Source organism: Amblyomma mixtum, chromosome 9 (assembly GCF_055824585.1).
Source record: "Amblyomma mixtum isolate Tamu chromosome 9, ASM5582458v1, whole genome shotgun sequence".
NCBI classification, from domain to species: Eukaryota; Metazoa; Arthropoda; class Arachnida; order Ixodida; family Ixodidae; genus Amblyomma; species Amblyomma mixtum.
The window spans coordinates 108333988-108356586 of NC_143020.1; the positions used below are offsets into that span (position 1 = coordinate 108333988).

The window sequence follows — 22599 nt, forward strand, 5'->3', positions numbered from 1 at the left end:
TAATTCTTCTCGCCTTTCATTAACAGTTCAGCGAAGCTAGGAGGGCAAGGAGATTGCAGCTGTTTATGTTGTTGACTTTGGCGGCTTTCTGGCCTCGCTGCTTTATTCAGTCTTAAAATTCGCGCGATTTCCGTCATAAGATATCACACAATGGAAGTTTGCAAACTTAACAGCGATTTGAGGCTGAAGGTGCGTTGATTGCTGCACAAAACAGTAGCTCGCCAACGGCAAATAGATTAAAAAAGGTAATTGCGGCATGCAATAGGCTGGTGTAAAAATCTTCATTGGCAGGAAAGAAAAAAATAGTGATCCTTGCATTCGGCATTAGCTGAGGTTTGGTGAATGTAGGAGAGGTCGGATGTTCAGCGGGGGGGCCTGGCTCGAGGTCGCTGTTCTGGCAGTCTTACCTTCACCGTAGCGTCATCCCCACTGCAGAATCGAATAAGAGATTTCCAAGGGCTGTTCACGGCCCGTTTCGTTCTGGTTTTGGAAGATGGCCAGACTATGTAAAAGCTCGGTATAATGTTCTCAGGAGAGGTTATGAGTGTCCCGCGGCGTGTGTTGAACAGTTCCGCATCGGACGTTCAGTTGTGGAGCTTACCTAACGCGCGCTGTACGCAGTCTGTCGTGAGGGTAGTCCGAAAAAACCTTAGCGTGGAGTGAATGGAGCAAGAATGGAATGTCTATAGCATCCCAGCCCGGGAATAAGGCACGCGTCGACGTCAGCTTCGGTTAAGTTTAAATGTGCATGGTGCTGAAGGTCACCAGCTATCAAATGGATCAAGCCACAAGACAACAATGCAACCAACGCTTTGCAAGCGGCGGCTTTCCGAGAGCATAAGTCGCACACGTACTCTATCTTGCGACAGTGGCTTCGGAGCATGATCTGCACGGGCGCAAACACGAACGATGCATTGTCTCGTCGCCGGTTCGCGACGCTGCACATCAATCTAGCGCCAGGTCCGGATTGCGGCGCAGCTGTTGTTGCTACTGCTCTGCTCTGTGCTTTCAGTACCCTCGTGTCTTTTCCTGCATTTGTTCGTGTGCCAGTAGCGGCGTCAGTTCAGCTCCTCTTGGGAAAGCGCAGAATTATGCCTGCCGAAGAGGACGACAACTTAAGTGTTTCCACGGTGCTATCCTGCCGGTAAGACCATCCTGAGACCGCAGCAAATGTATTTATAACAGATACCTGTGCTTCTGGCTGGTAGTCTTAGAGGTCATGAATAATAATAATAACAATCTTTATTCAGTATAATCCTAACATACATAAAACGGAAGCGCCGAAGCCACAAGTGGGCTTGTGCGGCGACAACCGGAAGCCGCGGCAATCTTCGCGCTACATCAGAGCTCCATCACAGGCAGAAGAAATTAAAAGACGTAAATGTAAAGAACAAAAATTTGGCACAAAACAGTATGAAAAAGCACTGATAAGATTTTAGTCAGTAAAGTGAGTGAGTAGAGCGACAAGTTGGACTGACTGGTCGGTGCGTATTGATCTCAGCAGATCGTAAGAGAATGATAGAGAGAGAGAGAGATGCAAGGCAGAAGAAGCAAGCTACACGACACTGTCTATACAAGCTGCAGGAGTGTCATGTAGCTTCTTTCTTCGACATTTTGCGATTGATTAATTTTATCCAGAATACGAATTCTGATTCCTTTGTTGCCTTTATTTTATTTGTTCTATCGCAAATCGTATTCGTATTGGTAAGGCTGTACTTGTCCTGAAATTCGAGACCGCACTGCTAAAGACGGTAGCAACAACCTCTCTCAAAGCTCTAAAGTTCTTGGGTTCTGATCGCATGCGAAAATCTTTGCATTTGGTTATGACGTAAATACTTTTGTGTTCGCTCTGACCGTGCAATAAGATGAAGAAAGAGGCTGCTTAAGACAGCCTGTCGAAGGCTCCAACAACCGGGTTACCATGGATACGCAGTTTTATCAGTCTTGCATTGTCTCTCCAGCTCCGTCGACAATCTCTCCGTCCGCTTTGAAAGAGAGAGAGGGACGTCATCCTATCGGTCGCATAGCAGCCAGACATGAAAATGCACCCGATAATGCGCACTCCCAACCGCTCGCGGTAACCGCACGCTGCCCCGAAAGCGGCGTTCAGCACTGGAAAACGAAGCAACGTTGACGGCTGCGTCCCGCGGGCTCGCAGAGACATGGCCCCTAAAGGGACGTACACCCTGCTCGGATACTCCAGGGACCTGGACTGGCGGCCCACGCGGTTCGTGGACTCCGTGCCTTTGGTCAGGGTGTGCAGCCTCTGCGGGCTGATCCCGGAGGCCACGGTGCAGCTGCCTTGCGCCCACATCCTGTGTCGGCCCTGCTACGAAGGCTGCCTCCAACAAGGGGGCGTGTGTGCCCTCGACGAGCAGGGCTTCACGAGGGACGACGCCGAGTGGATATCGCTGTCGCTCGAGAACTTCATGCGAAGGAAGGTGAGGAGGAAATGGTGGGTGACTGGGGACGCAGGTCGCTGAGTGATGATGTAATTATTAATAGCGGCGTTATCAGCAGCGTATACGATAGAGCAGGACGTCGCGGGTTCAGTCGTGGCTACGGCCCTTACAAAAAAAAAATTTAGACAGGATATGGACTGTCCATAGGCTTCTGTGTATAAAGTCTATAGACTCTCTATAGGCAAATCCTATAGACTAGTCTATAGGCTTTGTCTATAAAGAGTCTATAGACTTTATAGAGAGAAGTCTATGGAGAGCAGGACTTCGCGGGTGGAATCGCGGCTACGGTCTTACAAAAATTTTTTAGACAGTCTATAGACTGTCCATGGACTTTTGTCCATAAAGTCCATAAACTCTGTATAGACAAACCCTATAGATTAGTCAATACGCAGTACAAATGCCATAGACAATCTCTAGACAATCTATAGATTTATGGCCATACACTTTTAGTAGACTTTGTGGGTTTCTACGTGGACACAGGCCACCACCCACCGCGGGTTCGAGCTTCGCGCGAGCCAAGGGCCCCGATCAGCCGTCACCACACACACACTGGGACACCGATGCAGCGCACTCAACCTCCGCTGGGAGGAGAGCGATTCGCCGCAAAGAAATAAGCCTCCAAGTTCACAAAGGAGACGTTTATTCACGCCGTCCTTCAGCAGTACACACACACTCAATCGTCACCCCGTCCCGGGGGCGCGCGAGGAGCAAGGCTCCGCTGCGCGCACGAAGCGACCAGAGTAATGCGCGCCGCTAACACGCCGCTGCAGGAGAATGTCCCCGCGGCAGTGCTGTGATCTCTCTCTCGTGTCGACCGTTGGGCCGGTTGCGAGAGAGAGTGGGCAATCAACGCAAGGTACGCCTGTCGGAGGTCGCTGGACCCCGCTGGACAGGCTCGAGCCGCTGCAGGTCAGAGGACACGTGCGGGCGAGCTCGAGTAAGCACTGGTCCGAACGGCAAAGGCCGGCACGGACAAACAGTAACGTACGCACCTTACGCTGTCTCGGAGGGATCTCTCTCTCTGGGCCCCGCTCGGACGGTCGCGGGACGCGCGGCCGCCCAAAGCGGGGTCCCGAATTCCCGCCAAAAGGCGCCAATGGCAAAGGCCCTTGGGGAGCCGGGGCGGAGCTGTGGCTAAATGACAGTGATTAGTCACCCAGCCGCCTCTCCACCGCCTGAGGCGGGAGCAAGGGAAAGAGGAGAAACAACGCGGGCGGCCGGCACAGCCGCGCAAAGGCGACGGCGCAAAGCCAGGATTCCCACATCCCCCTCTCCTTAAATGCCCTCCTACCCATCGGCAAAGCACGCGGCCAAAATAAAGAAATCAATACACAAAAAAAATAAGCTACACTTCAGTTCCAAAATAAAGAAATGAATACACAAAAAAACTAGATACACTTCAGTTCCAAAATAAAGAAATGAATACACAAAAAAAAACTAGCTACACTTCAGTTCCAGCCAGAACAACGTAAGAAAACAAAGGGAAAACAAGGCAAACAACACTTGCATACGCTTCAGTAAATCAAAACAGCTTGCAGATTATATACACGGTACACAAGAAGATGTGAATACAACTGTACAACTATGTGACAGGTGGGTGACAGTCCCAAAGTTCGGTGGCGCGGCCCAATGGGCCTGTCGGCGACTCACCGCTCGCAGACTTCAAGTTGAACGGGTTGGAAGGGCCGACGACTGATGCGGTCTTCTTTCCGTTGATGTAGGGTGCGTTGATGACGACGGGGCCGCGGCAGGGCACTGACCTCGCGCCCTTGGACACGACATCACGTTCGGGCACAAGAAAGTTAGTGCACCCCTTTCACGCCGGCTGAAACGGGCGAGGACGTTCGGCGGCGTCCAGATGTGTAACCTTGTCCACAGCGAGGCGTCCTTCTCATCCTCGCGCTCACGCAGAAGGACACAACGGCACAACTCACAGGCGTCGCCTTGGCTCATGGTCACGCGCGCACACAGCCACAGCCACAAACACGCATACACCGGCACGTGCGCGGACGCTGGTCGGCGACAACGACCCCTCATCAGAAGCGTCCAGAGGCGCCGCGGCGAGGGTCAAAGGGTGCACTTTCCGCCCCCCCATCGCCCCAAACGCCCCGCCAACTTCCCCTCCATACGGGCCGCACAAAACTCGCACCGCGACACACGGCTCCTTAACGAGCCAACCACCCACAGTCGGGCCGGAAATGAGAAAAGGCGCCGTACAAACGACAGGCAAACGCTGCGCTTCAAAAAGATAAGCGCAAGAGAGAGCGGCTGAAGTATACATATGTACAAGTCTGGTTAAAAAAAAACTGAACGCCAACGCAGACGCATGTTACCTATGTACATCTCGGTACGTTAGAACGAAAACCGACGAACAAGCTGGAAACGAAAGTGGCTAAAAACTGACTAAACAAAACAAATAAATAAACTGATAAACACACAAGGCTGGAACTGATCATGCTGCCAAAACAACAAAAAATAACACACCATGCTTCACCTGGGTAGGGCCTGACGAGAAAGCTCGCCAGCTAGCTGAGGCTGCGTGCCTTCGGTTGCGGAAAAGTCCGCCGTCCGGCATAAATCACACCGGTGACCGTCGCCTCAGATTGTACCGGTGCTCCGTACGCTTGCGTTCCGCAGCACCAGTTGTGCCTTTGCGCTTGCCTTTGATACCAATGGGTACCGGCGCAAGCTCGTCAGACCGTGACGCGTAGGCCTTCAGGTCTATGAACCCCTGCTTGCTCCTGGGGAAAGGCCCCATCAAATCGCAGGTGGCCATCTGCCACGGACGCACACTGTCAATCGGTTTCATCATTCCAGGCGGCTTGCCGCCCCGTGACTTCACCGCTTGACAGACATGGCAGGAACGGCAATAGCGGAAAATGTCACGCTTCATGCCAGGCCACGTCACCGAATGACTCAGTTTTGAAAAAAATTTGGAGCCAATCAGATGACCGGCCAGTGGTTCGTCATGAGAGAATCGCAAAAGTGCGCCTCTCAGACTTTTGGGGATAACCACCTAGAACGGGTCGATGGACTCGTCATCGGCGGCTATGTACTTCAGCACGAGCCCGTCATTGTCCAGCAAATATGAATCCCCGGGGTTCGCCGCGACACACGCTGGCTTCTGCCCCCCTGCGCCCGCTACAATACAAGTAGCGTCACGGCGCTCCGTCTCCCTGAGACCGTCGCTCACCTCGCGACAAAACGGGTCATTTTGCTGAGCTTTCAGTAGCTCTTTAGGGCTGAAAACGATTCCAGTCATCCCAGAGGGGAGCCTGGTCTCGTCCCCACTCAGGTTTGCAGCCAAAATTTCCGTTCGCGTCGGCACTTCCGAGGCGCTCACGAAGAGCTTTGCCTCTCGACCGCTTTGCGAAGCGCTGCTTGCCTGGTTAGCGGAATGGGTTAACCCGTTTGCGGGCTCCCCCTCCTTGCCGCCCGGCGGCTCGTCCGCTGTTTCGCCCCCTCCGCCTACAGGCGTCAAGGCGCCGCTGGCGAGTGGGGCACGGGATAGCGCGTCAGCTACCACGTTTGTGCTCCCCTTTCGACACTGCACGGAAAAGTCGTAATGCTGTATCAGGAGAGCCCAGCGCGCCAGCCGACCCGCAGGCTCGCGGAGCCGCATCAGCCAACTGAGCGCACTGCACCCCTGCCTCAGTGGAGGCTTGGGCGGGCTGCACGAACGAGGGAGGCAAGGCTCCTAGTTCGATGAGCGGCGTGGTTTCCACAGGGAACCGGGCCAGCGCCTCGCCGTTCCCTGAGCAGAATTGACTGCTCGCGGGGCACGGCTGCTGCTGTTCGAAACTGCCGGTTGCGGCAGCGTGACACGAACTGCTTTCGCACTGGACGGAAAGCTTGCACAGCTGAGGCTTGTGACCAGCGGATGCACCGCAGGGTGCTCCCGGTACAGCTCCAATGGGAGCCACGTGGTCGACATTTTGGGTTGTGCCGCAGTAAACCCCAATGGGGGCCGCGGCCAACCACGGTGTCTAGCTATTCGAAGGAACAGCAGCCATCGCATCAAACGACGCTACAACTCCGTAGGGAGCCGACATGTAGCTGCCGAGTGCCGCGCTGGGGGTGGTAGACACGGTGCGCAAGCGTGATCGTCAAGGCGACCTGCTCGGCTAATGTGCCATCAAAGGCGTAAGCGCCAATGACTTAGCACGTTGGGCGCCAGTTGTGGGTTTCTACGTGGACACAGGCCACCACCCACCGCGGGTTCGAGCTTCGCGCGAGCCAAGGGCCCCGATCAGCCGTCACCACACACACACTGGGACACCGATGCAGCGCACTCAACCTCCGCTGGGAGGAGAGCGATTCGCCGCAAAGAAATAAGCCTCCAAGTTCACAAAGGAGACGTTTATTCACGCCGTCCTTCAGCAGTACACACACACTCAATCGTCACCCCGTCCCGGGGGCGCGCGAGGAGCAAGGCTCCGCTGCGCGCACGAAGCGACCAGAGTAATGCGCGCCGCTAACACGCCGCTGCAGGAGAATGTCCCCGCGGCAGTGCTGTGATCTCTCTCTCGTGTCGACCGTTGGGCCGGTTGCGAGAGAGAGTGGGCAATCAACGCAAGGTACGCCTGTCGGAGGTCGCTGGACCCCGCTGGACAGGCTCGAGCCGCTGCAGGTCAGAGGACACGTGCGGGCGAGCTCGAGTAAGCACTGGTCCGAACGGCAAAGGCCGGCACGGACAAACAGTAACGTACGCACCTTACGCTGTCTCGGAGGGATCTCTCTCTCTGGGCCCCGCTCGGACGGTCGCGGGACGCGCGGCCGCCCAAAGCGGGGTCCCGAATTCCCGCCAAAAGGCGCCAATGGCAAAGGCCCTTGGGGAGCCGGGGCGGAGCTGTGGCTAAATGACAGTGATTAGTCACCCAGCCGCCTCTCCACCGCCTGAGGCGGGAGCAAGGGAAAGAGGAGAAACAACGCGGGCGGCCGGCACAGCCGCGCAAAGGCGACGGCGCAAAGCCAGGATTCCCACATCACCTCCGCTGGGAGGAGAGCGATTCGCCGCAAAGAAATAGGCCTCCAAGTTCACAAAGGAGACGTTTATTCACGTCGTCCTTCAGCAGTACACACGCACTCAATCGTCACCCCGTCCCGGGGGCGCGCGAGGAGCAAGGCTCCGCTGCGCGCACGAAGCGACTCGAGCAATGTGCGCCGCTAGCACGCCGCTGCAGGAGAATGTCCCCGCGGCAGTGCTGTGATCTCTCTCTCGTGTCGACCGTTGGGCCGGTTGCGAGAGAGAGTGGGCATTCAACGCAAGGTACGCCTGTCTGAGGTCGCTGGACCCCGCTGGACAGGCTCGAGCCGCTGCAGGTCAGAGGACACGTGCGGGCGAGCTCGAGTAAGCACTGGTCCGAGCCGCAAAGGCCGGCAGGGACAAACAGTAACGTACGCACCTTACGCTGTCTCGGAGGGATCTCTCTCTCTGGGCCCCGCTCGGACGGTCGCGGGACGCGCGGCCGCCCAAAGCGGGGTCCCGAATTCCCGCCAAAAGGCGCCAATGGCAAAGGCCCTTGGGGAGCCGGGGCGGAGCTGTGGCTAAATGACAGTGATTAGTCACCCAGCCGCCTCTCCACCGCCTGAGGCGGGAGCAAGGGAAAGAGGAGAAACAACGCGGGCGGCCGGCACAGCCGCGCAAAGGCGACGGCGCAAAGCCAGGATTCCCACAACTTTTATATATAGACAGTCTACAGACTATGAATAGACAAAAGGAAACTTCTTTAGGAAGGCAATAGAGTCTGCAAGAAGACTATAGACTGTCTATAGAGCATATTTATAAGGAGGTGGCCGGATTTCGGCGGGACGAAACTGCTAGAGCAGCTTGTGTACTGAGATTTTGGTGCATGTTAGCGAATCGCAACTGGTCAAAATTAATTTGGAGACCGCCGGTACTACGTGCCTGATAGCCCACCGTGGTAGCCTGCAAGTAAAGATGCGTAATTAACAATTACGGGTCATAGTCCTCGAAGTGGTTGAAATAGCAGCAGTACTAACAACAGTCGTTATAGCATCAGCAGCAGAAGAAGTAATATCTCTACATAGTAACAGTTCTAGGCTTAGTAGCATCCCGCAATAGGAGTCAAATGGCATGTCGAACTATTTTAACATACAAAAGAGGAGGATGAATAAAGGGAAGAGATGTACTGTCAACTGTCTGAGACCAACAAAGAACTGGCACTGTGCAGTTCGAAACAAAATAAGAGAACCTCTCAGAGAAAAAAAAATATAGAGAGATAGTCTGCGCCTCTGAACTTAAAAAAAGGGGGGGGGGGGGGAACGGGGAGAGAGTGAATTGAGAAATAAAGCGCAGCAGTGGGGACAGAAGAGCAGGATGCATACGTATGTACAGAGGGCAAAACGCATGTCTAGAACACGCTCTGAGCGTGTTTCGGGCGTAACACGTGATAACTAGCGATTAGATTTGGTTAAAAATGGCCTGGATCTAAACATGGGCTTTTAAACTCTTAGAATTTCATCGTAATTTTTTGGCTTATTGGTTGCAGCGGCTTTGGGAGCTCCGGAACGCAGAGTTTGGTTGTTCTAGGCATGTGTTTTGCCCTCTGTACAACATGCACAGGCCGCTATCGCATTCTCACAACCGTAATCCTTGTCAGGTGTGTGCAGAAAAAATAGCCCTCGCCGATATTGCTACTAACCTGTAAAAACGTTACGATCCCAAAGATTTAAAAAAAAAAAACCAATGCTGCATTTGGAAAGAAAAAAACATTCCACAGCCACTTTTAGATTATCACTGAGAATGCCATCTAACCGTTACTTGTTTAAAAGAGATCACCTCAATTTCGAACTTTCTTTGTTAAGAAAACCAATAAGTACGACTATGTGCACGTACATGGCAATCTTGCAGTGGCTCCAGCACATCTATAGGTCAGTTTTTGAATAGCTACGGGAAGTGACCTTGAGTCATGTCAGACCGTGCTACTTCGTGTTTTGCTCATGAAACGAGTCGGACAACTTAACACTAACTTAATCCTTACCTAGAAACCCTACTATTAATTATAAGCAGCCTGAACCACAGTAATACACACTCGTTATCTGAGATCTATTGGCTTACGGTCAAAGTAGTTTTGTATGCTGTTAGAAACTCTATGTTTTCTTTCTTTTAACTGCATGCAAAAAGTATGTACTGCAATCTTGCTTGGACTAAGCATTGGCCTGCAGTATTTTGAAATATTTTTTGATGTGTCGTTAATCATTAATTCAATCAAGGTACTGCTATATAAAAAGCCATCTCTTCTTCTTAATTTGAAGGCACGATTTCGTCCATTGCTTAATAGTTGGAAGCGATTGCTTTCTACTTGCTGCGAGCCTCTCCGTGAGGAAGCTAGCATTATTGCGTTTGGACGCGCGAGCAAGCAGCAAACAGCAAACAGGACAGGTGTAGTGCTGCTTTACTGTAGTGACGAAGCACCCAGTGTGCTCTGGCTATTGTTGCAGGACTCCGATGTGACAGCGCCCACAGAGCCAATGTTCACTTATACAATACAATGGCAATGAGAGTGCAAAGCGTGTAATAAACAGATAATTTTTTTTTAATCGCACGAGCCACCTGGCAGCTGAGTGGGTTACAAAGTTTCTATATACGTATCAGTCACGTATCAGTTGGATACTTATCTGGAATCACTGCTCCAGGCGTTGTTTAAATGATGATATCTTTATAAGGCTGATATCACGTACATTGCTTCGTCAAGGATGTAAAAGCCTGCTATTTTTTTCGAATTGTTTGTCCGTAATGTGCGAATATTTATGCTTATAGGTTACTGACCGGACACATTCGTCAAAGCAGTGCCCACGTGCATTGTATCCTCCCAGATAAAGGATAAGCAGTTTGACGAGAATTAATTGCTCAATGAATTCTACGTGCCCATGGAACTTTATGCTATGAGGAACGCCGTAGTGGCAAGCTGCGGACGAAACCACCCGAGTTTCATTTACACGTACCAAAACCTCAGCGAAGGCATTTCTGCATTTCGCTTCTGTCGAAATTCTGCCGCCTGGACCGGGATCGAAGCCGTGAACTCGCGGTCACCACTCGAACACTCTATGTCCATTGACTCCGCGCCGCTTGTTCTCAAGATAAGGTGTAGTGCACTTATGAAAAATTAGCTGATAGCTTTGTTGACGTTGAGCCAAAGAAGCTATTAATTCGGTAGAATTAAGAGGTTCTGTTTTCGAGAAAAGCCGGTGTCCGTGTCACGCGAAAGCGCTATTGGTTGAGAGGGTCGTGACGTAGTCGCAAGCACTTTCGTTGAAAGTAAAAAGAATGGTCGAACGACAATCGAACCTCTGCCTTTTCGCTCGTGAGCCGATCGCGCTGCCTCTACATTACTGAGGAGCGTTCGTTCAGTGCTATAGTTCATGCCTTGTGAGAGCACCTCATAGCGCGGAGTAGGCAACAAACACTTAGCTAATTGGAGTCGCCAATGAGCGTAACTAATTAGGTGCATTGAACGACCGGAAGTGGTGTGTACGACGTGTCATGTTATCGCATTGTACTCTTAAGGGTTGGTTAACCGTCGTCTAAGTTCTTACAATGGTGCTTACGCTTCGCTTTGTAATAAATTTCACTTCTCGTGTTTAATGGACAACTGCTTAGGTTTTAGAAATCGACAAGCTTAAAGGAGTGGAACTTGCAGGTAAGGCATGCGAAGTTCTTTTGGGCTAGGATTATAAATGGTGACCTAGTCGCCGATGAAAATCGCAATGGCCTTCAAGCTTCTCCGCAGCACACAGCGCCAAGTGGAGGGGCGCATAATGACATTATCGAAGGTACCGGTACGTTTCCAGCGCATAAACGCTTGATTTCAACCGAAAAAAACCAATGTTACTGAAGGAAAAGCTCACCGAGAGTTGTTTGGCATTATCAAGCGAGGCATAACAAGTTGTGATGACGGCAGCGGTGATTTGAAATCTTTCCTTTTGTGACATCACACCAAACTTGCCCGCACTTCTCCGGTGCTTTGAGGAGATGCCTAAAATTGAATCGTCGATTACGTCATTATTTTAAATGCTAGCGCAAAAACACTTGGCATGCTTTACCTACAGCCTACATAGATTTGCATCCTTGAATATCGCGAAATTATAAAAAAAAGTGGTGCAGTTGCCCTTCAAAAAGCAGATGGTACGTAAATAAATTGCAAAAAGTTAAACGCAGTGCTACGCGTAAGGCCTAAGCACTGGTCGCTTGTGTGAAGGCTCAAGAAGAACCAAGATTTCGAGATGTATTGATTGCCATGGGACTAATGTAAACAGCTCAACATAAATTGAACATGAATTTCAAAGGAAAGCTAGACATCACTGACGCTGCAAACAGGTCGCTAACTGAACTCGATGCGCGCAGGTCCACTGCTGGAACGACGTGAACGGATGCGACGCGGTCGTCGAGGTGTCCAAAATTGCCGACCACTTCAGCAACGAGTGTGTTTTCCACGCCACGACGTGCTCCAAGTGTTCCTCCACGGTCTTGCACAGAGACGTCGTCGAACACGTCAAGTCCGGCTGTCTCACTGCCGTCGTCCCAGGACCGCCTCTGCCGCCAGGCGCTGAATCCCTGACGGAACGCATCAAGGAGATCGCCGAGACTCGGAAAGCGTTGATCGAAGCCGTGGCGGCTCTGGAAGAAACGAAAGCACAGAAGACATCATTGGAGGCCAGCCTCAAGGAGCTCAAGGAACTCCTGGCCCAGAGCTTCGCTGTCCTGGCAACCATGGAGCGGAGCTCGTCAGAAGGGGGATCCGAAACTGGTGACACCATTCGCAAACGACACAATTCGAAACAGCGCGACGCTAATGGCAGGTATCTCAAGACCTTTCTTATCATTGCGATCATTAAGCGAAGATTTCGCGAGTGCTAACTTGGGTGTCATAACGTCCACGGGCACCTAAAAGGTCTGAGCCTGAGTTGTCACTAATAAGGCAGGTTTGTATTTGGTGTGACAAACAGCACGGGCCGACAAGTCTTGCGTATTTCCATTGTTTAGTTGCCAAGAAGCTTCCCACGTTAAGTGCGTGAGGAAGAAGCACAGGTAATCGCCAGAGCCGCTCGTGTATTCAAGTAAAAATGCATCCACGCACAAAGCATTTGAAATATATCCGGAAACCTGCTCAACGGCGTCCCTTTTAGCCTATACGTGTGCCGCTTCGGGACGTTAAACCCCGGAATTTGCAGTCTGCTTGACTGCGCACACGTGACAGAAAATGCGTTCACTTACTTCGCAGTTCCGAGGCCAAGCAACTTCGTGAAGGCATCGGCGAAGTCCTCAGGGCATGGAAGGACTACCAGATCCGGTACATGACCCAGCGCGCCAACGACGCAAGCGAGAAGTCCCAGTGCTCTTCGAAGAGCAGACACGAGTGGTTCGCCATGAGCTACACGTCGCTCAAGGAAGTCGCTTTGAGGGACGGCAAGGCTGATGCACCGAGTAGCCCGGGCTACTTCTTCGGCTACCGCATCGAGCCCATCATTCGGTTCAAGACGCACGGCAAAAACGTCAGGATGCACTTCGGACTCCAGGTAAGGGGCCTGAATTAACGGCAGTAGAAAGAAGCAATCCTAACGTAATTTCAGCAACCCAACGGGCACTGGAACTCAATTAAACGTCCTGCGGACGTCCTGAACGTCCGCGGAATGTCCATCGGAGATTTAATGTTCACTTGGAACCTTTTTTTGTTGCCGCCTGTGTACAAAGACATGTCCAATTTTATGTTTCCTATATTTATGCTTTGTTGTTATTGCTTGCGCAGCAGAATATTTTGCTTTGTGCAAGTGTCATCATCATCAGCAGCAACACCACCTATGTATGCTACAGGACAATGGCCTCCCCGTTGATCTCCGCATAACCCTTTCCTACGCCAGCCGCTACAACCGAAGCCCCGCAGACTTGCTAATTTCATCTCATGCACGACTGACTATGTTCACCAACTCTTGGAATACAGTCTGTTACCTAAAGGACCAAGGTTTATCTATTTTTTTCTCTTTTTTGCAGTACGCGCATTGCCATGCCCATTTCTTCTTTCTGATTTCAGCCACGCTATCAATAACTTTTGTTTATTTTCTCATACCAGCTGATCTCTTTCCGTCCCATACCTCGCTGCGTGTTCGCAATATAATTTAAAGTCTTTTTGTTAGCCTCGAAGTTTCCGTCCCATAGGTGGGTGTAATGACAATTATTGTGCTAGTGTGTTTGAGCTCACAGAGATTCCGCTATGATTATTTCCTTCGTCTTATCTTGGTTGTAGCGCTGCATAGGTGATGATGATTACAGTAAGGAGTGAGAGATAGTGAGCCTCCGAACGTATGGGAGTCTCCTGTCGCATAGGGGTGCCTCATCCATAGTGTAAAAGAAAGGAAGTAAAAGAAACCAAAACAGGTGAATTACGTGAAATGACATTAGATGAAAAAAAGGATCAAATAGCGCAAAATGTAAGCCAGAAAAAATCAAGGGTTGTGGACGCCCACTCAAACTCACACCGCGCAAAAATGTATGGAAGTGTATTGAAGGGACGCACAATTCTTTTCCTATTATCACCATGTAAACATTACCGCTGTTATCACGTCAATGATGTGAACGAAAACTGCACGATTTGCGGTTTTGTTTTGTCGATTGCACCTAAATGTCTGTTACTTTCATACTATCACGTGAATGAATGAATGAATGAATGAATGAATGAATGAATAAATGAATGAATGAATGAATGAATGAACAACAGTGGGTGAGTGAGTAAATCTCAAAAAGACAAGACGGTTCAAAAAGAAAAAGCTATTAATTCTAGCGTCTGCTTTTCCCGCCCTGTTACTGTTCGTTACCAGCAAGACATGTGTTTTGTGATTCTAACATTTTCTTGCTCGAAAAAGAAAAAAGAAGTGCGATTATAATAAGCGCTTGCAGTGCATAGTTCTTTGTCCTTGTATTTTAATAGTTTCGTGTTGTGAGAGTGCACTGAGTGACTGAATGAATGCGTTAGTGAGTGAGTGATGGGGAGAGCGAGTCAATGAGTGTTTGAGTGAGCCGACCAGTTAATCAGTGAATGAATAGCTTTATGAATAAACCCTCTGGGAACTTAACAGCGAAAGAGTGGTGAATTCAGACAGCATGACACGATCACGCACCAACTTTCACCTTTGTGCCACTGGAATAGTATGTCAGCTATGAAGTTCATCCTTGAAGTGAACAGCGCACAAGACGAAAGACGACAAAGGAGTTGACAAGACAAGCACCAAGTTGCCTTGGCCACTCCCTGGCCGTCTTTCGTCTTTTGCGCTGCTCATTTCAATACTTAGAAGGAATAACCTTTCTGTTTACGAGGGAATGAAGGAATCAATTGAGTTGAACTGCTCAAGAATTATGAACACTCTGCAATTCACGACAGGTGCTGCGTGGCGAGCATGACGAGCAGCTTCTGTGGCCCTTCCACCACAACGTGCGGCTCTGGATGATGGTGCCCTCTGGCCAAGCGAGCGGCGGCTGTCCCCTGGAGATCAACGCCGAGTCAGTGTGCAAGAGTTTCTACGACAGACCAGCAGATGGCACGCGTGGCAACGGACCGTGCTTCAGCTCATCATCTGTGGACCTGAAGGCACTCGAGTCTGGCGGCTTCGTGGAGAACGACCGGCTGCGGCTGCGTTTCGAAGTGCTGCCATGAAGTGACACCGTGCGAACAAAGAGAAGCGAAAAAATATTGCTCGAGAGTAGTGCACATTCTTCGTCGATGTAGGAACAAGGAACAGAGTGGAAGAGACGGATTGGCAGAGTGCCACAGAGTGGAAAGACACAGTATGGCAGACACAGAGTGACAGAGTAGCACACAAAGTGGCGGAGTGCCAGGCACAGAATGGGGCAGACACAGAGTGGCAGAGTGCCAGGCAATGAGTGACAGAGTGGCAGACACAGAATGGCAGAGTGGCAGACACAGAGTGGAAGACACGGATTGGCAGAGTGGAAGACACAGATTGTCAGAGTGGCAGACAGAGTGACATAGTGACAAACACAGAGTGGCAGAGTGGCAGACACAAACTGACAGAGTGGGAGACAGAGTGGCAGACAGAGTGACATAGTGACAGAGTGGCAGAGTGGCGGACACAAACTGACAGAGTGGGAGACACAGAGTGGCAGACACAAATTGGGAGACATAGAGTGGCAGACACAGATTGACAGAGTGGCAGACAGAGTGACATAGTGACAAACAGAGTGGCAGAGTGGCGGACACAAACTGACAGAGTGGGAGACACAGAGTGGCAGACACAAATTGGGAGACATAGAGTGGCAGACACAGATTGGCAAAGTGGCAGACAGAGTGACATAGTGACAGACACAGAGTGGCAGACACAGACTGACAGAGTGGGAGAAACAGACTGACTGACAGAGTGGGAGACACAGAGTGGCAGACACAGACTGGCAGAGTGGGAGACAGAGTGGCAGATACAAATTGGCAGAGTGGCAGACAGAGTGACATAGTGACAGACACAGAGTGGCGGAGTGGCGGACACAAACTGACAGAGTGGCAGACACAGAGAGGCAGAGAGAGTGACATAGTGACAAACTCAGAGTGGCAGAGTGGCGGACACAAACTGACAGAGTGGGAGACAGAGAGTGGCAGACACAGACTGACAGAGTGGCAGACAGAGTGACATAGTGACAGGCACAGAGTGGCCGACACAGACTGACAGAGTGGCAGGCACAGATTGGCAGAGTGGGAGTCACAGACTGACAGAATGGGAGACACAGAGTGGCAGAAAGAGTGACATAGTGACAGACACAGAGTGGCCGACACAGACTGACAGAGTGACAGGCACAGATTGGCAGAGTGGGAGTCGCAGACTGACAGAATGGGAGACACACAATGCCAGAGTGACAGGTACAGACTGGCAGACACGAAGTGACAGAGTGGCAGACACAAAGTGACAGAGTGGCAGACACAAAGTGACAGAGTGGCAGTTACCTGCAGTACATCGTCTCCAATTTGTCCTTTCCTACGTAATGAACGTGTGCAAAAGACCTGCCCAGTTGGACGGCCGAGATATACTGACGATCCTCTTGATAGTTTGTGATTAACACGTACCAGCATAATGACTTCCACGACGTCAGCCGACAATAAGTCCAGTGTGTGTACGAGATTTCTGATAAAAGATTACCGTAATTTCCGGTATACAGCCCGTACTAGGTGCAGTATTCGCCACCCTATTGAAATATTGTCAAATATTGAAATGTTTGCCACCGGCGTGTAAAAATGTATGTGCACACACAGCGCAAATATCCCAAAACACCATGATAGAAAAAGTGTTGGGAATTTCATGTCATATTCGGCGATATTGGAAAAAAGAGGTTACTGTATAGTTGGCGCCTATGGATAATCCGCATTCTATGAACAGAGTAATTACTCTATAGCATCCACATGGGCGCTGCCGTGCGGCTGCAAAAGAAAAATGCACAGCTTTCTCATTCCCCGGATCTTCTCTTTAGAGTTTACTTTGTAGCCGTATAGTTCTGCTCAAGAGTGTGATAATGAATAATTTTAAACCACCAACACTCGGAACCCTAGAAGCAGGTCAAGCTACAGGCACCAACATTGGCTCCCGCGTTGCCACAGCGCGCCAGATGCGCCACATTGCCTTAACTTCTCAAAGGACTGTGCATCCATATGTTGCGTGCAACCGGCCACAGTTGTATCATGGCACACATTCGTTGAGGAACTCTTAGAGCGGAGAGGGGCTGCTTAACAAGTCACGCACATTTGCAGCAAATACCGCTTACAGGCAGACTTAGGATGCGACAAAGCCATTTAGACTGCCGTCTTCACTGACCGACTACAGGCCATTTAAGAACACCCAAAGAATTACTGGATCGCTAGCATGTTTCGGCCTCACAGTTTTTTCGAATAATGGCAGGAAATGCTATCGTCCCGCAAACAACAGCACGTATGCGCCTTTTTGACCCACATTAGAGATCCCATACTCGTTTGAGACGCCGGAACAGTGGTTCGAATCAGTCGCATCGGATGGGATTCGACCTGGCGCGTGCCATAGGTAACACGTAGCGAGCATGTTATTTTCACAGAGCTCCACAGCAAATCGCGATACAATTACCAGCAGATAAACCGCTATCATTTACCTCCTAGATGCGATATTCGTGAACATCAAGCACTGCCTGTACGTCGCACGCAATTGATTGTTTATTCAGCCTCGGCAGCATGTGAATCACATATGATATATGGAAAGGAACAAAACGCACCTTTAAAATGCAACGCAAAACAGAAACACTATGGTAAACATATATGGGAACTTTTGAAACCTTTATCTGACAGGCTGAGTTGAACTATCAAGTCTCGTCCTTTAACTCCATGATGGCCAAACAAGGACTGGTCAAACAGCCGTGCGTCTTTTTGGGGTTTAAATCATATGTATAGGACCCCCATTCTTCTTTCGCTCTGTTGTCCCATAAATGATATACAGTGGGCGAAAGAGTGCTGACCGATAATAGGAAAGCCTATATGTATCACACTTTCCCTGCTCATACTGAAAAAATTCATTTCAATCTCATTAAGAGATATCAAAGCGAATTCCATAGAGGGTAGGTGGCACTACTGTCGGGAAGCATAACTATACCGTGCCTGTAAAAGTGTGTCTTATAAGATCATCAACGCGCTCTAGGGCCACACACGCATCACTTTAGAAGCGTTTTGAGTCTAGCTAAAACAAGTCAACTAACAATGCCTTTGAAGTGGTCTGTTAGTTGCTTTTTCCTGAACAACTCCAGCGAACAAGGCGTAAGGTCTTCAGCGAAATGGAATTTCCGTTTTCTGGAAGCCAGCCTTAGTCTCGTAGTCACTACGTGTTCTCTTTAGTCATAGCCCGGTACCTCAGTAAGGGGGATCGGAGAGTGTTAATAAAGCAGTTCCTCAGTCACGGCGGTGAACGGCGCCTTCTTGGGGTGAAGCGACAACAGTTTGCGGATCCTGTCATCCTCGAGACCTTCGTACCAGAAACTGTGGTGCCACAGTGCCCTGCGTAGTGTCGTAGCGTCGAAAGTGCCTCGCAGCTGGAAGAATATCTGCTGGCCGTCCACGAACCAGTAAGCCTCGGAGTTCCACCAGGCCACGCGGGTGCCAAGATCCACATGACTCAAGCCCGCCGCTAGAGCCATCTCTCCCGTCACATAGGATGTCCTCAAACCTAGAGACGAAGGCAAGGCCTTAGATACCAGCACTATGCTGTCCAGGATGGGCAGGGTCATGATGATGGCACGCCCAGCACAAGACTTCTGTAGCATTGGTCCTTCTAAGCCGCTTGAACCTGCTTTATCCGGAATGGTGTCTAGAACACTACCTCGGGTCAGTGACGTCGTACTTCCAGTTCCGGAGGCCTTGACCTTGAGGGTACAATGCAGCGAGCGTCCACGGAGCTCGACGTGGTCCATCAAGTACCTGAAGAGGACGAATGGCTGGACCATGATGTCGTCGTCAGTCTTGATGACGTACAGTGCGCCGGAGCAATGTCGATGAATCCACTGCATTCCCAGGAGCAGATTGCCGGGCGAAGCGTCCTGGTTGCCATTTGGGAGGAGCAACACGTCGCCTAGCGCCTCGGCTTCTAGTCCTGTCCAGAATGCCTGGACTGAGTTCTCCGGTGACTGCTTGACGAGGAACACTCCTGTCCAGTTGAAGAAACCCTTGGCCCGTTCATCAAACAGGGAATCCCGGATAGCCGCGCGCCGCTTCCATTCGTGGGGGCTGGAGTAGATGAGGAATATAGCGTGCAGCGGGTACGCGCATTCTCGGCGCACGGCCCAGCCGCCCGTTGCCTGTAAGCTCCCGAAGGGAGAAATTTCCTGGGAAACGAAATCACCGCTGACCTTACTTACAAGTGTTCGAATATCCGGTACTGCGTCTCTGCTGCTCCAGTAGGAAGTGATAGTGGCAAGCAAAAAGAGACACGAGAAATAGCGCAACCGCGTTTTCTTGGACGCCATATTCTTCTTCGTTTTCTTTTTCGTTCCATTCGCTCACTTTGCAAGACATGCTGATGATGCTGATCGCGAAGCGGCTTTCCCACTTAGTGTGCCCTGTGTGATATGGCGATGCCTAGGAAACTCGAAAGCGCCTCCACTGATCTCCACTAGAGGGAGATCATCACACGGCTCTCTACTGGAGACCAGCGAGTGACACCAGAAGACGATGAGGCCAGGAACTGCGCTCGTGGCGGCAGAGAGGAGAGAAACTTCGGCGCCATTTGTAGTGACTTTATGCATTATAACAGTGCTTAAGGCCTGTATACAGGAGGCGCAGTAGATTACTCGGCACAAGTGGACAAGAAACTTGGGCGTCATTGATTAGCTTTTCTTTCACTTTAAACAATTCGAAATATCACCAACCTAACTCTTTTTAAAAACAGCCCACAATCATGTAGACTATTAGCGGCAGTGTCCTCACCTATAGAGTCCTCCAGTCATATGGGCTACTTAAGGTAGAACTTGAAAATGTACAGTAAATGATGGCTTAAGATTAAGCTGGAGTCTTAAGCGTTATGGCTGTGCGGAAAAAAAATAAAATATAAATCTTGCTTGTACAAGTGTATTTAGCCAAGGAACATCGTTAAAAAGTAATGACTGCGCGCATAACCTACAGTAGTCATCGCCTCTGCTTGTGCGCTGTATACAAGGTGGAAGTAAAATATTGTGGTTCGAATAGAACCGCCCCCTCAAAGAGTAACCTATATATCCACCCCGGGTAAAGATGAAAAACAGTTATAAAAATGTCAAGCTGTATTAGCAGGGTGTGAAATGCAACAGTTATCGAAGTGGGTGTAGATCTGAATAAGAGAACCGCGAACCATTAAAGCATGTCTAAGCAGAGAGAAGGGCTCCCACATGCCACGGCGTTTTTACGCTGTTATATACTATATTAGAGCTGTTAAATTGAAACGTGAAGAAATTTTTGAAGCCAACCGAATCGCGCTATAAGGACACTGACGACTAATTGCAGTTTGTTTATTTTGGTACACTACAGCGTTTTAGTAGCAGGGAGACTGCTGGAACCGAAAGCGGAATGTTGTTGCGAACACTAAGAGGTCGAAAAATTAAATTCAAATATCGCCGCCATCGGCCGTTTTCGCAACCTAAGCTATGACGTGACGTCAAGAGAGGTTTTAAGCACTGAGCTCCGAGGCTAGCCTACATCACCATTCATTTCCAAACGGCGATCACGGAGTCTTCCTCAGTACTGACTGACGTCACGAGTGTGAACCGCGTGGCGTGAAAAAAAACGTCGCGTTTTTAAATCCAGTCTGCTAAGCAATTATTCCGTCTTTTGTTGCCTATCAAACATCAACATACCCAGAAAATTATACATACTGATACTTGCCAAAAACAAGAATTGAGTGAAGCGCTTGCTTGGTGGGAACTGCTTTCAACCGGTATAATAATTCCTTCCAGTTGCCTGTCGGCAATTGCTCCGCCTGAGCAGCTGATTTAAATGACTGTATCTCACAACTGTTTTACAAGATCAGCGTCCTCTAAAAACTTCAACACCTATTGTGACACTGACCGGTGCTCAGTTCGGGACCCCTGAGGCTCCACGATGTGAGAGACGTCTCAAAGAACGTTCAATCGCCGCAGGTTTTCCTGGGCAGAAAGCTACTATTTTGATCATTAGAAATACACGCCCTCTCAGGCGATGAGCGCTGGATCAAACTGGCACTCGTCAAGCAGTATCGAGCGTGCTGTTCCGTTTCCGCGGCTGCAATCTAAACTGAGCTCGTATTCCTGGCACTGAAACAACGTGACGGTGTGAAAACGATGTTCTTATCATCGCGACGTGGCATAAGCGACGCAATGAGGGCGGGAGAAAGAAATAAACAGCGCCTTTCTCTTTTGCCACCGCAGTGTATCAGTAAAGCGCACAGCCGCCGCATTTCAAGACAGACAGCTGAACAAATAGGAAAACTCGGCTTTTCTGTCGTAGTGCTCGCGGTTTGACGGCGCCATTACATTCGGACGTCGACATCGTCAGCGCCATCAACAACCTGCGTCGGATTGCGTCCCCGCCCGTGCCAATAGAAGACCGATGACGGGGTTCACTGAAGAGGCATGAAAGGCGCAGGTCAGAACGCTGCTCTATGTGAAACCAGAGCAAATGAGAGAATAATAGTGGAATGAAAAGTTTTATTTATTTATTTGCCCTATACAACACCGTGCTAGGTGCATGCATGTGTAAAGTCACGTGATTCTAGTTATGTTTCGGATGTGTAGGAATGAGCGATCGGTCCACTTCGCTCGTATTCGTGCTGGATACGCTTTTACTGTAACTAAGCAAACCTTTTATTTTAAGGTAAGGTTTCACTTAGCTAAGCGTTTACATTTACTTTCCACTGCGCGCCCACGGCTGGAATCAACACTCGGTCTCAGCGCTTGTATTCCGTACGCCGAGAAGCAACAAACGATCTTCAGGCACAAACAGTATATCAGCGTTTGAACAAATGTTTTAGGGAAATCCTCCCAAGGCGGAGTAGATTTGTAATAATAGAGGTTAGCTCAGTTGATAGAGTGCCTTCTGCGGTGAAGCGGGGGTCCCGGTTTCGAATTTTTCGTTGCTTTGAAGTTTCTTTGGTAGCTGTACAGCTTTTCTTTGTAGACTTTGGCAGACTTTGGCAGCGGTAGTGGCAGCGAAAGGACGCGACCTAACTTATACGCAACTTTCCCGCCTTTTTGCAGTCTTTTCGCGGAGCGCTGACCGGTCCTTCCTTTGCTGCACATCGTGTTGCGCCATCTTGCTATCAGCAACTCGCTTGGCCGCCCATATCACCAAGAATTTCTAGGCACGGCTGCAGTAGATTTCAGCATCTGTCATCGCGGTTTTCACCGCTCCCTTATCAAAGGAAGGACTGTGCTGGAACTTTCGACTGGTGGCGTTCAGGGAAAGCCTTTCACTTTGGCAGCGGTAGCGGCAGCGAAAGGACGTGGCGTAACTTCCGCGCAGCTTTTTCGCCTTTTTGAAGGTACGCACGTTTTTTCATTCTTATGAGCCTTTCTTTCGCTACCCATGCCTGCTTCGTGCCGTGCCGCTGCCAGTGTTGGTTTTTCTGTACAGTGCATTTCTTTCTCTCTGCACATCTGCGAATT

At 50.2% G+C, this 22599-nt stretch overlaps 1 protein-coding gene across 1 annotated transcript; it reads left to right on the top strand.

Moving 5' to 3' along the window:
* The first annotated feature begins 550 nt into the window (after positions 1 to 550).
* LOC149330632 (uncharacterized) lies at positions 551 to 16633 on the top strand. Its single transcript, XM_089561260.1, has 5 exons — positions 551 to 1144; positions 2159 to 2441; positions 11830 to 12284; positions 12707 to 13001; positions 14858 to 16633. Exons 1-5 carry the CDS (start codon positions 882 to 884, stop codon positions 15128 to 15130), a joined length of 1569 nt encoding a protein of 522 aa, XP_089417386.1. The 5' UTR covers positions 551 to 881; the 3' UTR covers positions 15131 to 16633.
* The last annotated feature ends 5966 nt before the right edge of the window (positions 16634 to 22599 follow it).

Bases quoted from the DNA above. Each gene is read 5' to 3' on its own strand.
- LOC149330632 (XM_089561260.1), top strand. From the start codon at position 882: ATGATCTGCACGGGCGCAAACACGAACGATGCATTGTCTCGTCGCCGG. The intron at 2,442-11,829 runs GTGAGGAGGAAA...CGATGCGCGCAG, and splicing joins AGAACTTCATGCGAAGGAAG to GTCCACTGCTGGAACGACGT. The intron at 12,285-12,706 runs GTATCTCAAGAC...CTTACTTCGCAG, and splicing joins CAGCGCGACGCTAATGGCAG to TTCCGAGGCCAAGCAACTTC.